The sequence below is a fragment of the Melanerpes formicivorus genome, unplaced genomic scaffold, assembly GCF_026170545.1.
Source record: "Melanerpes formicivorus ecotype bairdi unplaced genomic scaffold, bMelFor1.0.p_v2 SCAF_75, whole genome shotgun sequence".
NCBI lineage: Eukaryota > Metazoa > Chordata > Aves > Piciformes > Picidae > Melanerpes > Melanerpes formicivorus.
The window spans coordinates 768,763-785,187 of record NW_027142427.1 but is presented as its reverse complement, the minus strand read 5'-3'; the positions used below and the strand labels follow the sequence as shown (position 1 = coordinate 785,187).

At 46.1% G+C, this 16,425-nt stretch overlaps 1 protein-coding gene across 1 annotated transcript in view; it reads left to right on the top strand.

The window, feature by feature from the left end:
- The window catches only part of TRABD2B (TraB domain containing 2B), a 357,793-nt gene that overhangs the window by 325,033 nt on the left and 16,335 nt on the right, over nucleotides 1-16,425 (top strand). Inside the window, exon 6 of the mRNA XM_068163840.1 lies at nucleotides 403-669. Coding sequence (XP_068019941.1) covers nucleotides 403-669 — 267 coding nt within the window. The remainder of the gene's footprint in view (nucleotides 1-402; nucleotides 670-16,425) is intronic.

Genomic DNA, 16,425 nt, shown 5'->3' with positions numbered 1-16,425 from the left:
AGAGGGAGTCACAGTTTTGCATTTAACCTTCAGCCCGGTGGGGAAGGTGATGTTGACCCTTCCACTGCCTCTATAGGCTGTAAGAAGTAATTAAATGCCAGAGAGCAGCAATAGCACATCACCTGCCTTTAACTCTTTGTTCAGTTTAACATTTATTTGAAAGCTTGCTAGGAGTCATGAGGTCTGTGATGACAGGTTGGACTTGATGATCTTTGAGGTCTCTTCCAGCCTTAGTGATAGTGAATACTGAATACTGAAATGTGGCTGCTTTCTTTAGTTGCTGCCCCAAATCCTTGTACATCTTAGTGGTCTTGAGCACTCACCAAGTAATAGTCCTCTGCTTTCACTTTTTCTTAGCACAATCCCTTTCTTTTTCAACTCCTTAAATGTTGTGTTTTGCAGTTCAAGGACGACAAAGACGAGCCCAGCCTTAGAAGGGTCCTCAGCAACAGCCCTGCCAGTTGTCCAGCTTTCTGAGCAAGTCCCACTGACATCACCTTCCCTGAAGCCTCTGCAGGTGGATGAAGACAGCCTGTCTCCTCACCTGCTGTTGCCAGATAGCATCAGCCAGCTGGAAGAGTTTGGCAGGCAGAAGAAATGGCACAAGAAGCAGCACAAACAGCATCGCCAGAGGCAGTTCAATGACCTCTGGGTCCGGATAGAAGACAGGTGAGTCATAACTTCCCTGGTCCCTGTCCTCTTTCTGCTGGCCCCTAACTAGCTGCTCTTTACAGGTTCCAGCTTTTGTTGATTAGGCTGGGAGAAAAGTTAAATGGAGGAGACAAGGAGTGAAGTGGTGTTCTTGGAGCCTAGTGAAGAACTAGGAGGAACACTCCTAGCTGCATCTGATCTAAAAGTATGGAGGGGAGAAAGCTAATGCTTAAAATATTTTGAATCTACAGAAACAAATACTTGTCAAACAGGGAGAAAATGACAATGGAAAATGTTCTGTGTTGGCTCTCTTTCTTCCAATCTTTGCTGTGGGTTTTCAGCCCAATGACTCATCCATTTTCCAACCATGCAGAATATTCATGGGGTTTTTTTTCAATCTGGCTTCCAGTATCTTCAACTGTGTTCTGGGGATGAAATGCTTTAATATCCCAGACTGCGCTGGAAACGGCAAGCTGGGGTAAAATGAAGTATTGAACTAAGGCTTCTGTGTGAAGAGAATGAAGGCAGGCACATTTCTATGGCCATTCCAACCTCAGTCTGAGGGTAAAAAAAAAAATCTCATTTAGTGTTTGAATAGGACCTTTACTGTTTGACCAGGGCTTGCTCCTCAATGTGTGCTTTTAGGATTCCTGGGCAATTTATTCTCCCAACCTCTGAAACTGGGAAAGCTCTTCATGCCTTCATCTAGGCCACATCATGGGCAGATAAACAGCCACAATATTTGTAGATCTCCTAACAAGTAAAAGGAATGAAATAATCTGTTGGTTACTGGCTGCCAGCCTTTACGTGTGATGATTGAATTTGAGCGTTGCTCTTATTGCCGTTTTCATAGCATCTAAATTCCTGGCGAGTAAAACGAGTCTGAGTCTCTCAGAGATTTCTGCCTTTCCTAAAGAGAAAACTCCAGTCCACATGCTTGTCTTTGGGGATTTTTAAAGTTCCTTGTATGTATTCTTTTTAATGGGTTGTTATGAAGGTGGTGCATATTAATCTGAATATAGTAAGGCTGTTTCTGAGGTTAATGCCAGCCTTGCCAAGATGAACTGATGTATTTTGTTCTCAAAGTGTCTTCAGTGGTTGGGTCCTCTCCACAGAGGAAGTTTAACCATGAACTAAGAGGCATTTGGTTCAACATAGCTGATTGCCTCGAGGACAAGGAACTTTTCTATCTTTCTTCTGCCTTTGGGTGGCCAAGTCAAGGCATCCAGCCTTAAGGGCAACAAGGCTGGGGAGAGGCCTTGAACACAAGCCCTATGAGGAGAGGCTGAGGGAGCTGGGATTGTTTAGCCTGGAGAAGAGGAGGCTCAGGGGTGACCTCATTGCCCTCTACAACTACCTGAAAGGTGGTTGTAGCCAGGAAGGGGTTGGCCTCTTCTCCCAGGCAACCAGCACCAGAACAAGGGGACACAGTCTCAAGCTGCAGCCGGGGAGGTTTAGACTCGAGGTGAGGAGAAAGTTCTTCACCAAGCGAGTCATTCGTCATTGGAATGTGCTGCCCAGGGAGGTGGTTGAGTCATCGACCCTGGAGGCGTTCAAGAGGAGATTGGACGTGGCACTTGGTGCCATGGTCTAGTCATGGGGTCTGTGTTGATAGGTTGGACTCGATGATCCTCGAGGTCCTTTCCAACCTAAGTGATACTGTGTGATACTGTGATACTGTGATCCTGTGATGTTCCAGCATTTCCCAAGGCTGTCTGGTCCAGTTCACCATAGGTGTCATACAAGTGAGGTGCTTGAGTAGATCTGGTGGGAGTCTGAGAGTTAGGTACAATCCTTCTGTCTCTGCCCTACCAGTCCTGAAAGGATATTGGATATTTGTCCTGGTCTGGCTGTGGAAATGTGTAACTGGGGACATAAAGCAGTGGTGTTTGTATAGCTTTGGTGGACTTTTGTACCTTTTGCTGGGTTTATTTCAGTAAGATTTGTTCCCAGGAAAAGTATTTAAAAGGATAGTTCCCCAAGTCATAGAATCATAGAATTGCTAGGCTCGGAAGGAACCTCAAGGATCATCTAGTTCCAAGCCCCCTTGCCATGGGCAGGGACACCTCACACTACATCAGGTTGCTCAGAGTCACAACCAGCCTGGTCTTAAAAACCTCCAGGGATGAGGCTTCCACCACTTCCCTGGGCAACCTGTGCCAGTTTCTCACCACCCTCATGGGGAAGAACTTCTTCCTAACATCCAGTCTGAATCTGTCCTTTTTTCTGTTTGTTGCATTCCCCCTAGTCCTGACACCCTAAAAAGTCCCTCCTCAGCTTTCCTGTAGGCCCCCTTGAGATACTGGAAGGCCACAATTAGGTCTCCTTGGAGCCTTCTCTTCTCCAGACTGAATAGCCCCAACTCCCTCAGTCTGTCCTCACAGGAGAGGTTAAATCATTCACTCTGTGCTGCTGTGAGATTTCATCTGAATCAAAACCATTTATCCCTCCACTTCCATTTCATAAGGATGCAGACTGGGGTAAGGAAGCATAAGTTTCCACTCCCACCATGCTGGTGATGAACCAGACACTGTGTGTCGCCTGCCTTGCTGAAAGGTCCCAGGGAGATATTAGTGGGAGATCGCAGCCCGAGAAATGAGGAAAGGCTGGAAGCAGGGAAGTCTGCCTTAGTGCTTTCAGATGGCTTTTAGAGTTTCTACAGTTCTGGAGTAACTTCTGGTGTTTTCCTGGAAGCAAAACAAAACAAAAATTACAAATCAGAGACTCACAACCAGCTCTAGTTTCCCCATAAATTGGATGGGGTCTCAACTTTCATAAACCAGCTGCTGCATATTGTGCTTTTGGCAGTTGGGTTTCATCAGCATTAATTGCAAGCTGGACCTTGCACAAGGCAATAAACACTGAGTTCTCTCTAGCTGGCTCCTTTCTGATTGGCAGGAAAAGAACAGAACTGTGTGTCTGCCACTAGACTTCTTGTAGCATGCTCACTCTTGGGAGAAAACAGCTAGGATGGGTGAGAGTATGGGCAGTGGAGAGTGGCCTGCACAGGAGAGAAGCAGTTAGACTCATGTTGTGCTGTCTCAACCATACCCACAAGCAGTCAGCAGTGAGGCTGTTAGCCAGCCATTATTAGAGGATACTGTGTCCAGTTCTGGGCCTCTCAGTTTAGGAAAGACGTTGACTTGCTGGAATGTGTCCAGAGAAGGGCAACAAAGCTGGGGAGGAGTTTGGAGCACAAGACCTATGAGGAGAGGCTGAGGGAGCTGGGGCTGCTTAGCCTGGAGAAGAGGAGGCTCAGGGGAGACCTCATTGCTGTCTACAACTACCTGAAGGGAGATTGTAGCCAGGAGGGGGTTGGTCTCTTCTGCCAGGCAACCAGCACCAGAACAAAAGGACACAGTCTGAAGCTGCACCAGGGGAGATTTAGACTGGATGTTAGGAAGAAATTCTTCATAGAAAGAGTGATTGGCCATTGGAATGGGCTGTCCAGGGAGGTGCTGGAGTTGCCATCACTGGAGGTGTTTAGGAGGAGACTTGGCGGAGCGCTTGGTGCCATGGCTTAGTTGATGGTGTTGGGTGATGAGTTGCACTCAATAATCTTGAAGGTCTCTTCCAACCTGGTCTGGTCTATTCTATTCTATTCTACTCTACTCTACTCTACTCTACTCTATTCTATTCGGGCACTAAAAGTTCACACTCTGGCCTGTCCCATAGATCCATTGTGCATCTACTTAAATCAGAGCCCACCCTGTTTTATGTGGACTGAGGTCTCTGCGTGTATTATGTACCTTGAGCTATGGCCCCGCAGTTCTAAATGTTTCTTCTTCCAGTCTGAGTTTTCTAACTCACCTGTTGTCACCTAAAACTGGATTGGTTCATCTTTGAGACAAAGCAGAGGGATTTAGGTCATTGTTGCAGCTTTTGGCTTAAGGCTGCACAAAAGTCATTGTTTCCATGCAAGATCTCCAGGATTCAGCTCTGTCAGCTGCCTTTCACCATGAAAAATGAAAGAGAAATATGCAGGTGGAGGACAAATTTAAAGGAGGCAAATTCAAACCAGATTATTGATTCTTGTGTGAACCTCATTGAGCTGTGAAATGACTGTGGTTCATACAGCTCTTTTCCAAAGCTTTATTGACCATGGATTAGAGGATTTTATGAGCCATGAATTGCAGGGCTTTTATGGACTATGCATTTTTAGGCTATCTCATACACTTCCATGGAAATCTTAGGGTGTTTTTTTAAGCTACCAACAGAAAAACAAAGGAAATGAATGCAGGAGAACAATCTTAAAGGAACATCAAAGGTCTGACTCGAACTTATAAAAGTCAGGAAATCCATAATTAATGGTTCAACTAAGACTTTAGCTCACACAGTCGTTTGGATCTGATCTGAGGTTATGGCTACAGTCTGCAATGGCCTCATGAAAAATGAGTCATCATTTAATGTCACACATCATTATTAGCATTTACTTCCAGTTGTACCTTAGAGATTGTCCTTGCCTTTTTGTTCTGTCTTAACAGCTGAGGCTTTTGAATTGGCACCCCTGAGAGGAGAGTGTTTAGATTTGTGTGTTGGAGGGTTAGTACTGCTGTGGAGGGTGAGAAAGCTTCTACTCTGTCTCCTCCCTTGTCTTTGACAGAGCTAAGATTTGCTGATCTCCTGGGTAATCTGCTACACTGAAGGCTATTAGAAAATAAAGAAATGCTGATGAAATGTGTGGTTTCCTCTCCCTCCTGCCTCCTTCCCCCAAGATCTAAACAAAATGACAGAGTTCTGCCTAGCTGCAGTTTGTGTTTGAAATTGTTTGTTGAGAATCAAAATTAAAGGGGAGAGATCAAGTAGCAGGATGTTTCTCTTTAACTACTTGATTTTGCAGAATTGTGCAGATTTGAAGTCTGTCATTGGGAAGAATTTGAACATAGACAGAATATGAAGCCTAGCTAGCTTCTGTAGCCAAAACCCAGCTGGGGCAGCCAGGAGGGGAGGCAAAACCCTAGACTGGAGGGCTGCAGTTTGACATACAGTGTGTTATTGTTCCTGATGACACTATGTTAGCTCAGCTTTCCCTTGTAATATAAATAATTAATTACAGATCATTCACTGGCATTTCTTGATGAGCTGCTCAGTTAGTTGAAAGACTGGAGAAGTCTGTGATGTTTCAGAGCAGTCAATGAAGGCCAGATCAGGATCACACCTTTGCTCTAGCAAGCAAACCATTTAAGGCTACAAACAAAACCAGCCCAAGAGAACCTCTTCTGGCTGCAGGAAGCAGGATAACTCCTGAGTCCCTAAAGCTGGGCAGTAGGAAAGCCCCTGGTAAAAGGGGAAATAGTAACTGGGAGGGTTTTACAGAAGGTGTGAGGTTTGAAAGGAGGTGTGACAGCTGGGGGATACAAAAAGAAAGAAATACAGTAGGAGAAGCAGAGAGGATGTAATGGGCAAATGCATTCCCACTGCAAAGAAGAGACCTGGGTAAAGATGGTGTTTGGAAGGACACTGAACACACAGATGCTTCACTTGCACTGGAATTAAAGGAAGAGAATTGTTATCAGAAAAAAAGAAAGAAAGAAAAAAAACCCAACCCAAATTCTTGTCCCAGATGTGAGCTCAGCCCTGCAAAACCTGCCATGAGCGGGAAACAAAATGAATTCCCTCTGTAATTGGAAATGGCATTTCTCTGATAGCCCAGTGCTGGCTATTCAACCCCAGATGAATGCAATAACATCACAAACATCCATTTATTTTGGAAGCCCCAGTTCTTTTAGGCCCAAAAAAAAAGAGATAAATTAAAACTTATTCCAGTGATGGATGGAGGGAGACAATGTGTAATAAACTCTACTGTGTGCGGGTATAGAGTGAACCTTATCAGTTTGGATGGAATTTAAGCACTTAACCTGTTATCCTTTCTTTCAAGACAATGCAGTGATGGAAAACAGAACTCTTGTCAAATCAGACAAACTTTTAATTTCACTTAACTGCATCTGAAAGGTAAATTTCAGTAAATGAATCCAAATTGCTTCCTTTTCACAACACACGGTGCTGAAATACAGTACTTAACTTCATTAAAGAAAAGACTGCTTTTCTTTAGAGGAGACCTAGACACTTTTGAAGTCTAACAGGTAAATTGTGGTCAGATGATTTCCCTCCATATGGTAGCTTTGAGCTTGAAATTTTCATCACTGGGGCCTTGTTTGTTTAAATGACTCTATCCGCCTTCCTGGTAAGGATACCGCTCAGAGGGTGCCTGCCTACTGATGCTCATGGGGAGGGGGGAATCACTCTCTCCTCCAGCCTGGCTCCATGCAGCTGAGTAAGCAGTTGCCACCATTGCATTTGTTTGCTGGAACAAGTCCAGAGAAGGGCAACAAAGTTGGTGAGGGGTTTGGAACACAAGCCCTATGAGGAGAGGCTGAGGGAGCTGGGGTTGCTTAGCCTGGAGAGGAGGAGGCTCAGGGGAGACCTCGTTGCTGTCTACATCTACCTGAAGGGAGGTTGTAGACAGGCGGATGTTGGTCTCTTCTCCCAGCCAGCCAGTACCAGAACAAGAGGACACAGTCTCAGGCTGCACCAGGGGAGGTTTAGGTTGGATGCTAGGAAGAAGTTCTATACAGAGAGAGTGATTGCCCATTGGAATGGGCTGCCTGGGGAGGTGGTGGAGTCACCATCATTGGAGGTGTTCAGGAGGAGACTTGATGGGGTGCTTGGTGCCATGGGTTAGTTGTTTAGGTGGGTTGGATTGGTTGATGGGTTGGACATTATGATCTTGAAGGTCTCTTCCAACCTGGTCTGGTCTATTCTATTCTATTCACAACCAAGGATGGTGATGCAGCTTCAGGACCTTTCTAACTTCTTGTAATGAAACTGTCTCCCAAAGGGACCACTCTGTCAAGCCTGGAACAGTGGGAGTGTAGGCATGCTGGAGTCCCACCTTCCCTCCCTTGTCACACCTTATTGCTCTTTGGGGCTTAACTGTGTTGTGTGGCCCCCTTGGCTTTCCTCCAGCACTTCTGTCTGCCATTTCCTTTGCTTTGCTGTTCTCCTGGCAGGATTTCCTTCTCAGGAAAATTTCACAATCATAGTCCCTATCAGTGACTGCCCCACTCTCCAGGGCATGGCATAAATATCTTATGATCAGAAAAACCTCATGGTTTGACTGCTTGGCCACAAGGCCCTTCTGTCATGCTGAGTAGTCTCAGAACACATCCTAGACAAATGCTCCCTCCTGGTTCTTTAATGGAAACTGAACCTGTGTATCTTGAACTGACCTAAAATCTGCTCCTAGTTTTCTAGCTTTTTATGAACTCTGGTGAAGCTACACAGTAGCCAGAAGAAGAAATTTGGGGCAATGAGGCAGTGAGTCAGTTGGTCCTTCTCTCTCCCTATGCTGTGTGCCTCTCTCAAACACACAATCTTGCTTCTCTGTGGGCATCCTCAGCTCCTATTTAGCAGAGCACAAAGTGTGGGGAATCCTCTGTCTTCCCCTTCTTAGTGTCTTACTGTTTCCATGTGATCCCCCTTTAGGATGAGCAGATGGCTCCATGTCTCCTTTAAACAAGCACTGATCTTGTCAGTGCTTTCATCATGCCCTGTGCATATCCCCAAGCCCACAAAGCCCTCCAGTGGAAGCAGAATAGCAGCCCGCTATAACTCTGTGCACTATAAATAAGAGGCAAATCTCCTGACCGTAACATATGATACAGTGATGACATATCCTCCCTCCCTAGATGTTTTTTATTGAGGCTTCATGGATTATCAGGTTGGTCAGAGTGCACAGAATGTAATAATTAAAGCTGTGAAACCTGGCCTCAGCACACAACTCTCTCGTGCATCGCAGTACCGGGCAGGAGGCGCACAACTCTCCATCTCCGTGCTAATAGACTCTCCCTGTCAGCTGGCCATGACTCATAACTCCTTTCCCCTTGTAAAGCCAAAGAGTTCATTTGTTATCCTCCAGATGGGGCTGAGAAGAAGATGTACATGCTTTCACCTGCTAGACAGACAAACAGATCTGTGTGTTTTACTTTGTTCTGCTGTTCACCAAAACGTGCTGACACGGTATGATGAAACAAAGAAAGAGAACATTTGTGGACTCCCCCTCTCTGGGGATATACAGGACCCACCTGGATGTGTTCCTGGGTGATGTGGTCTAGGTGATCTTGGTCTGGCAGGGGGTTTGGACTGGATGTCCAGTTCTGGGCCCCTCAATTTAAGAAGGACATTGAGACACGTGAATGTGTCCAGAGAAGGGCAGCGAGGCTGGGGAGAGGTCTGGAGTACAAGCCCTGTGAGGAGAAGCTGAGGGAGCTGGGATTGTTTAGTTGAGATTGGAGGAGAGGAGGCTCAGGGGAGACTTTATTGCTGTCTACAACTACCTGGTGGGAGGTTGTAGCCGGGTGGGGGTTGGTCTCTTCTCCCAGGCAACCAGCACCAGAACAAGAGGACACAGTCTGTGCTAAGGGAAGTTTAGTCTTGAGGTGAGGAGAAAGTTCTTCACAGAAAGAGAGATTGGCCATTGGAATATGCTGCCCAGGGAGGTGGTGGAGTCACCATCCCTGGAGGTGTTAAAAAAAGGCTTGGATGTGGCACTTGGAGCCATGGTTTAGTTGTCACGAGGTGTTAGGTATTAGGTAGTAAGTTGGACTTGATGATCTCTGAGGTCTTTTCCAACCTGGTTGATTCTATGATTCTAATGATATGTAAGAGAAAAAGCAAAAGCCTTGCTTCCACTATTGCTTGAGTGTCTCCCCACCAGCATGAACAATTAATATGAAGCAGGATGCCAACCTTATTTTAATGAAAGCTATAAATACCTGAAGGTAAAATGATTAGGGAGAAAGAGCGTGGAATTCTCTTGGAAAAATAGAGATGTAATTTGTGTATAGATTTCCATTTTTATTTCATGAAACTAAATTCCTTATTGGTTATGCATTAGGTATTTTATTGTCATCAGACTTAAATCCATCATGAATATTAAATCCATATTTTTGAAGGCAAGCAAGTAACAACATTGGAGCACACAAAGGCTGGGATTTTTGAATGGTGAGGTATTTTTCAGCACTGGATATCCAAGAGCACTTTCTGCTCCTTCCTCCTCAGTGCTGATTAAGATTGAAAAGACAATGCAAGATATTTTATGGAACCTATTAAGAGCTATCTCTTCCTTTCTTGTTTTCTGCTTTTCATTTGGGATGAGTTGACTAAAGGTAGTCTATATTAGACATTTACATCTGCCTCAGTCTGCTATATTTCTGACTTGGGCTGAGCATAGCTCTGCCATTGCTAGCTTTGTTAAGCTGCCTCAGTTCTGTCTGATGCAGCACAAACAAAATATTTGCTTAGGATTCAATTTCAAGGAGGAGCAGCTGCTGAGTTATGATAATCTCTTCCTCTGTGATGCACATCCCCATGTGTTCCTCTGTCTCTCAGCCAGAACAGTCTCATTTTCTCACCCAGTGCCAGGACTCCTCTTGACTGGGGACAGCCTGTTAACTTCTCAGTTCCATTGTTCTCCATGTTCTGCTTGCGTTTTCTCTCTCTGTTCCTTCTACCTGCCCTTTTTAACTCCAGCTGCATGCATTCAGCATGGTCCCTGTAGCAGGAAGTAGGAAGGGAGCCCATTCAGCATCTCAATCCCCAGACCTCTGCACTCACCTCTACCTCTCTGAGCTCACCTTGGAGGAGGCTGCAATCTGGCAAACACTGCACTTCAATTTACAGTAGGTCCATGCCAAGGAAAGTGTGGGCTTTGGAGCCTGCAAAATTCAGCAGGGCCCCTGAGATATCTGACTTTTATCTAGCATGTCTTTGCCATCTGATTTTACACATCCAAGTGCCAGGTTCTACACATTGGCCACAGCAACCCCATGCAATGCTACAGGCTGGGGTTAGAGTGGCTGGAGAGCAGCCAGGCAGAAAGGGCCCTGGGGGTACTGGTTGGTAGTAGGCTGAACAGGAGCCAGCATTGTGCCCAGATGGCCAAGAAGGCCAATGGCATCCTGGCCTGGATCAGGAACAGTGTGGCCAGCAGGAGCAGGGAGGTCATTCTGCCCCTGTACTCAGTGCTGGTTAGGGCACAGCTTGAGTCCTGTGTCCAGCTCTGGGCCCCTCAGTTTAGGAAAGATGTTGAGTTGCTGGAAGGTGTCCAGAGAAGGGCAACAAAGCTGGTGAGGGGTTTGGAGCACAGCCCTATGAGGAGATGCTGAGGGAGCTGGGGTTGCTTAGCCTGGAGAAGTTGGAGGCTCAGGGGAGACCTTATTGCTCTCTACAACTACCTGAAGGGTGGTTGTAGCCAGAATGGGGTTGGTCTCTTCTCCCAGGCAACCAGCACCAGAACAAGAGGACACAGTCTCAAGCTGTTCCAGAGGAGGTTTAGGCTACATGTTAGGAAGAAGTTCTTCACAGAAAGAGAGATTGGCCATTGGAATGTGCTGCCCAGGGAGGTGGTGGAGTCACTGTCACTGGAGGTGTTTAAGGGGAGACTTGATGGGGTGCTTGGTGCCATGGTTTAGTTGCTTAGATGGTGTTGGGTGATAGGTTGGACTTGATGATCTCAAAGGTCTTTTCCAGCCTGGTTAATTCTATTCTATTTTCTATTCTACTGCAGATGGCAGTAGTTAGGAGGCATACCTGGGCATACTCCTGCTTTGTTTTTAACCAGGAGGTCTAGCTCCTCCACTTTGTTTCATCTTCTTTGCCTTTCCTACCTATTTCACACAGATGTATGTGTGGCCAAGTACACTGCAGACTGGACAAGGCAGGCAGCATTGCCTCCATTCTTTGCTAAACTTATTGACACTGTAAAGCAGTCCAGGCAGTCTCCTGGGCAGTTTCTGTGGTGGTGGTCAATGCCAGGAGTGCTGGTGGTGAGTGGTGCTCTAGCCACCTACTCTTAGGCATTGGATCCATCTTTTATTATTCAGACACCAGAAATGTTCTTGCAGTTGCCGTTTAGCTGGAGAAAAGGTGCCTGTGGGTATAAATGTAGAAGCAAGTTTATTTTACCTACAGCTTGGCTTAATGTTAATATTAAGCAACCACAGTTGAATAGAGTGGGATCTATTCAAAAGCCCTGAGATTTCCCCCCACAACTGCTCAGTTATAAAACTAAGGTTTCAGGACTATACCTAGAGTACAAAGTGTCTCCTGTGGAGCGAGGCCAAGAGGGGGAGGGTGCGTATTCCACCGAAAGAGTTAACACTAAGTGAGTTTGACTTTCTTCTGTGTTAATGCAAGGCTTTTTCTCCAGCTATTTTTAGTCTGTTCCAGCAGTGTATCCCACTGTGGTCTGGTATGTGAGAGCTTTGCTGTGAGGTTTGCAAACACTTGTATTTCTGTGTTGTGAGAACAGAGCATTTGTGTGTCGTTGGAGCGTGTGCTCCTTCGGCGACTGAGGGGAAGGGCAGACCGCACGTGCGATCCACGCACATGTTTGTTGTTGCCTGTGAATAACCATGTAGAGCAAGGGGGGCTCTGGAAGAAAGCTTGTTAGCAGATGTCATCATGGCCCTTCCAGTTTATAAATATGAGCCTTGACATTTGTATTTTCTGTATCCAGGGTTTTCACTAGCCAGATGAGGATCGGCTCCTTGGAGCCTTTAACTGTGACCCCTCAAGGTGTGTTGTCTATTGCATGCCTTAAGAATAAAGCAGCATTTCTGGCTCCTATCAAACAGATGAGAAGGGCAAATGCACCCTCAGGTAAAGGGAATTCCTCTAAATCTGAACTGCACCTTAACACAGCTCTACAAAACTTAGCTGAACAATAAGCTGTCTAGTTTAACAGGCAGAGAATATTCAATATATGGTCGAGCTCTACCTTGGTTTTGGGTGGGTGAAGAGCATGGTTGGTTTGTGTTAAACTTGCAAGGCTGATGGCAGTTGCAGACAGTAAGATGTGATGAGTGGGCTTATGACTTCCTTAAACACAGCAGTGGGTAGTAAGGCACCTGTGCTCCTCAGATTGTAGTACTTGATACAGTTTTTACTTAAGCAAGTAGTGTGCTCTCCATATCGAGTGGCCAGATTCATGTTCAGATTCCCAGCTTACCATGCTCCTCAGCTGACAAAATGTGGCATTCTCCATCTTTAGAGTGAACTGTATTGCATCCTAGACTAGTAGAGCCAGCACTCACTATGCAGGGAGGCTGGACCCTTGTGCACATGAAGTTTGGAGCTTTTGGAGTCAGGATCAAGTTGTTTCCCCATTGCAGAGACTATGGAAGCAGCACAGGCCTGGCTGTGTCATGGCTGCTTCTTGCACTGCAGCCATCAGGGAGAAAAGTTAACAGAGTCATCTCAAAAGCTGGGTTTGTGTTGAAGATGGGACCTCTGACAGGACACTGCTGGCTGTGTTAATGGCTGTCTGCCTCTCTGCCCCAGTGATACACAGATGTGTTGAAGAGATCACTTAACCATCTAAAAACCATCTAAAAGCCAGAACAAACCTTCTCAAACATTTCAGCCCTAAGTTGGACTGTATTTGGTGCTCTTAATATCTAGCAGTATGTAAGCCCCCAAAAGACTGCAGATCTGCTGTTCCTCAAGGTAAAGCTCCAGACTTAGCAGAACAACATAAAATCCACTGGTTAGGGCACACCTTGAGTCCTGTGGGCCCCTCAGTTTAGGAAAGATGTTGAGTAGCTGGAATGTGTCCAGAGAAGGGCAACAAAGCTGGGGAGGGGTTTGGAGCACAATCCCTATGAGGAGAGGCTGAGGGAGCTGGGGTTGCTTAGCCTGGAGAAGAGGAGGCTCAGGGGTGACCTTATTGCTGTCTACAATAACCTGAAGGGAAGGTGTAGCAGGTGGGAGTTGGTCTCTTCTCCCAGGCACCCAGCACCAGAACAAGAGGACACAGTCTCAAGCTGTGCCAGGGGAAGTTTAGACTGGATGTTAGGAAGAAGTTCTTCTCAGAAAGTGTGATTGGCCATTGGAATGTGCTGCCCAAGGAGGTGGTGGAGTCACCATCACTGGAGGTGTTTTAAAAGAGACTGGATCAGTCACTTGGTGCCATGGTTTAGTTGATTAGATGGTGTTGTGCGATAGGTTGGACTCGGTGATCTCAAAGGTCTTTTCTAACCTGGTTAATGCTGTATTCCATAAAATGCTGAAAAACTTCATTTTCCAGTTGAGTGCACTAGAGTTACCATAAAGAAAAAGAAATGTCTTTAAAATTCAGAGTAAATGCAAACACATAACACTGTCAATGGTAGCCTAAAGGGCAAGGGCAAGGGATACAGGATTTCGCTCTGCTTCTGCTATCCCCCTTCTGACTTGTGACTTTCATGCCCTTTAAAATGAAGTGAAGAAAAGTATGTCAGAGAGGAAGATGACTTTACTGTTGTGGTGGGCAGCTGGTTTAACCACAGCTCCACTGTGGTAGTTGGTTTATCTAAGAAGACAGATTCATTGTAGAGTGAAACGAGAGGAAATTTGACTCCCTGACGGTCCCGGCAGTGCGGGCTGTGGTGCAGGCTGAAATCCCAGCAGGACCTCACAGGGCAGCTGTGGTCTAAGTCCAGTTACTCACTGGGGTGAAGGAGAAGTAGGATTTATTTAAATTCATATGGTTTTAATGCTATAAAAGCTGGGTTCCTGCAATTATGAAAATGCCAGGCCAAATTCTGAATTCGCTCAGATCTCCTCTTTACAATTCCTGAATAACTTAACTGAACAAAGTCAGCATTATACCTGAGCCCACGATGCTGGAAGGCAAGGGAGCCAAGCTGATTGCCCAGGAGCTGCTGCACATCAGGGATGCCTCACACAGCAGTACTGTAGAGAGACATGGTGTGGACCATGCTCACAAAAGCTCTCTTCTACAGAGTCTCTTCAGGGTCCAGGTTGGGACACCCTGCAGGGAAGGCTTTTGCAGCCTTTCCAGCCCTGCAGGCCAGCAGAGCAGCTTTTTATGAGCCACCAGTGGCTTCTCCAGGCTTTCAGATCATAGAATCATAGAATCAATAAAGTTGGAAAAGACCTCAAAGATCATCAAGTCCAACCTATCACCCAACACCTCATGACAACTAAACCATGGCATCAAGTGCCACGTCCAATCCCCTCTTGAACACCTCCAGTGACGGTGACTCCACCACCTCCCTGGGCAGCACATTCCAACGGCCCATAACAACTCTCTCTATGAAGAACTTTCTCCTCACCTTGAGCCTAAACTTCCCCTGGCACTGCTTGAGACTGTTTCCTCTTGTTCTGGTGCTGATTGCCTGGGAGAAGAGACCAACCCAACCCCCACCTGGCTACAACTACCCTTCAGGTAGTTGTAGACAGCAATAAGGTCTATCCTGAGCCTCCTCTTCTCCAGGCTAAACAATCCCAGCTCCCTCAGCCTCTCCTGGTGCTTGAGAAGAATGAGTTTATGCTGTGGTTGGTATCACTGTAGCAACTTTGCGAGCAGCAGGAGGAACCCAAACCTTGTGGGCAGTGCAGCAGTTTAATGTCCTTGGCATTTCTGCCTGGTAGATATTCCCTGGGAACCTTTTTTTTTCTCTCTCTTGAGAGTGAGTCTATTGGAAAGAAAAAATATGCCAATGCTTTTGTTCAGTGGAACAAGCTTGAATTCAATACTGCTCTACATAACAGGTTCAAAGATCTGACCCAGCCTTAATGATTCTTGCTAAGAGAGACTGGAAAAATACAAGCAGTGAGCAGGAAAGTGAGCCCAGTGAATTATAGAGAAAAATGTGATACAGGCTAAGTGAAAAACTGTTACATGGAGATGGAAAAAGAACAAGGAGAAGGGAAAAGAACATTAAAATCAAATGGGAAAATGCCAGTTTATAGTTTGGTTGGTTGCTTCTTGTTCCTTAACCCATTGCACAGGCATCTTCTTAGCTAAAATAGCTCTGCATCTTCAAGGGCAGTCTTGGAGAAAATACTTAATTGAAGAGGATGTTTCAGGAATTTCCCCACTACTGCCTATTCTAAATCACTTTAAAATCTGGAGGAGAAAGCTGACACTTTTACAGTCTTTAGCAGGAAAGCTGACAGGGTCAAATATATACATCCCTATGAATGTATGTGTTCCCCAAGCACACCTAAACATGCTTGGCTAATTCTGTGCATCTGCAACAAATATTTGAGCCATAGGACCCACACCATGCCAAACAAACACTTGAGTGCACATAGGAGAGGGCAGAGCAAGTCACTCTGGTTCTAATTATGGCATCCTGGCCTGCATCAAGAACAGTGTGGCCAGCAGGAGCAGGGAGGTCATTCTGCCCCTGTACACTGTACTGGTTAGGCCACACCTCGAGTACTGTGTCCAGTTCTGGGCCCCTCAGTTTAGGAAGGATGCTGACTTGCTGGAACGAGTCGAGAGAAGAGCAACAAAGTTGGTGAGGGGTTTGGAACACAAGCCCTATGAGGAGAGGCTGAGGGAGCTGGGGTTGGTCAGCCTGGAGAGGAGGAGACTCAGGGGTGACCTTAATGCTGTCTACAACTACCTGAAGGAAGGTTGTAGACAGGCTGATGATGGTCTCTTCTCCCAGGCACCCAGTACCAGAACAAGAGGACACAGTCTCAGGCTGCGCCAGGGGAGGTTTAGGCTGGATGTTAGGAAGAAGTTCTATACAGAGAGAGTGATTGCGCTATGGAATGGGCTGCCTGGGGAGGTGGTGGAGTCGCCGTCATTGAAGGTGTTCAGAAGGAGACTTGATGGGGTGCTTGGTGCCATGGGTTAGCTGTTTGGGTGGGTTGGATTGGTTGATGGGTTGGACACGATGATCTTGAAGCTCTCTTCCAACCTGGTTTGGTTTATTCTAATAAAGTTTATTCTAATAATTAATTGTAGGGTTGAGC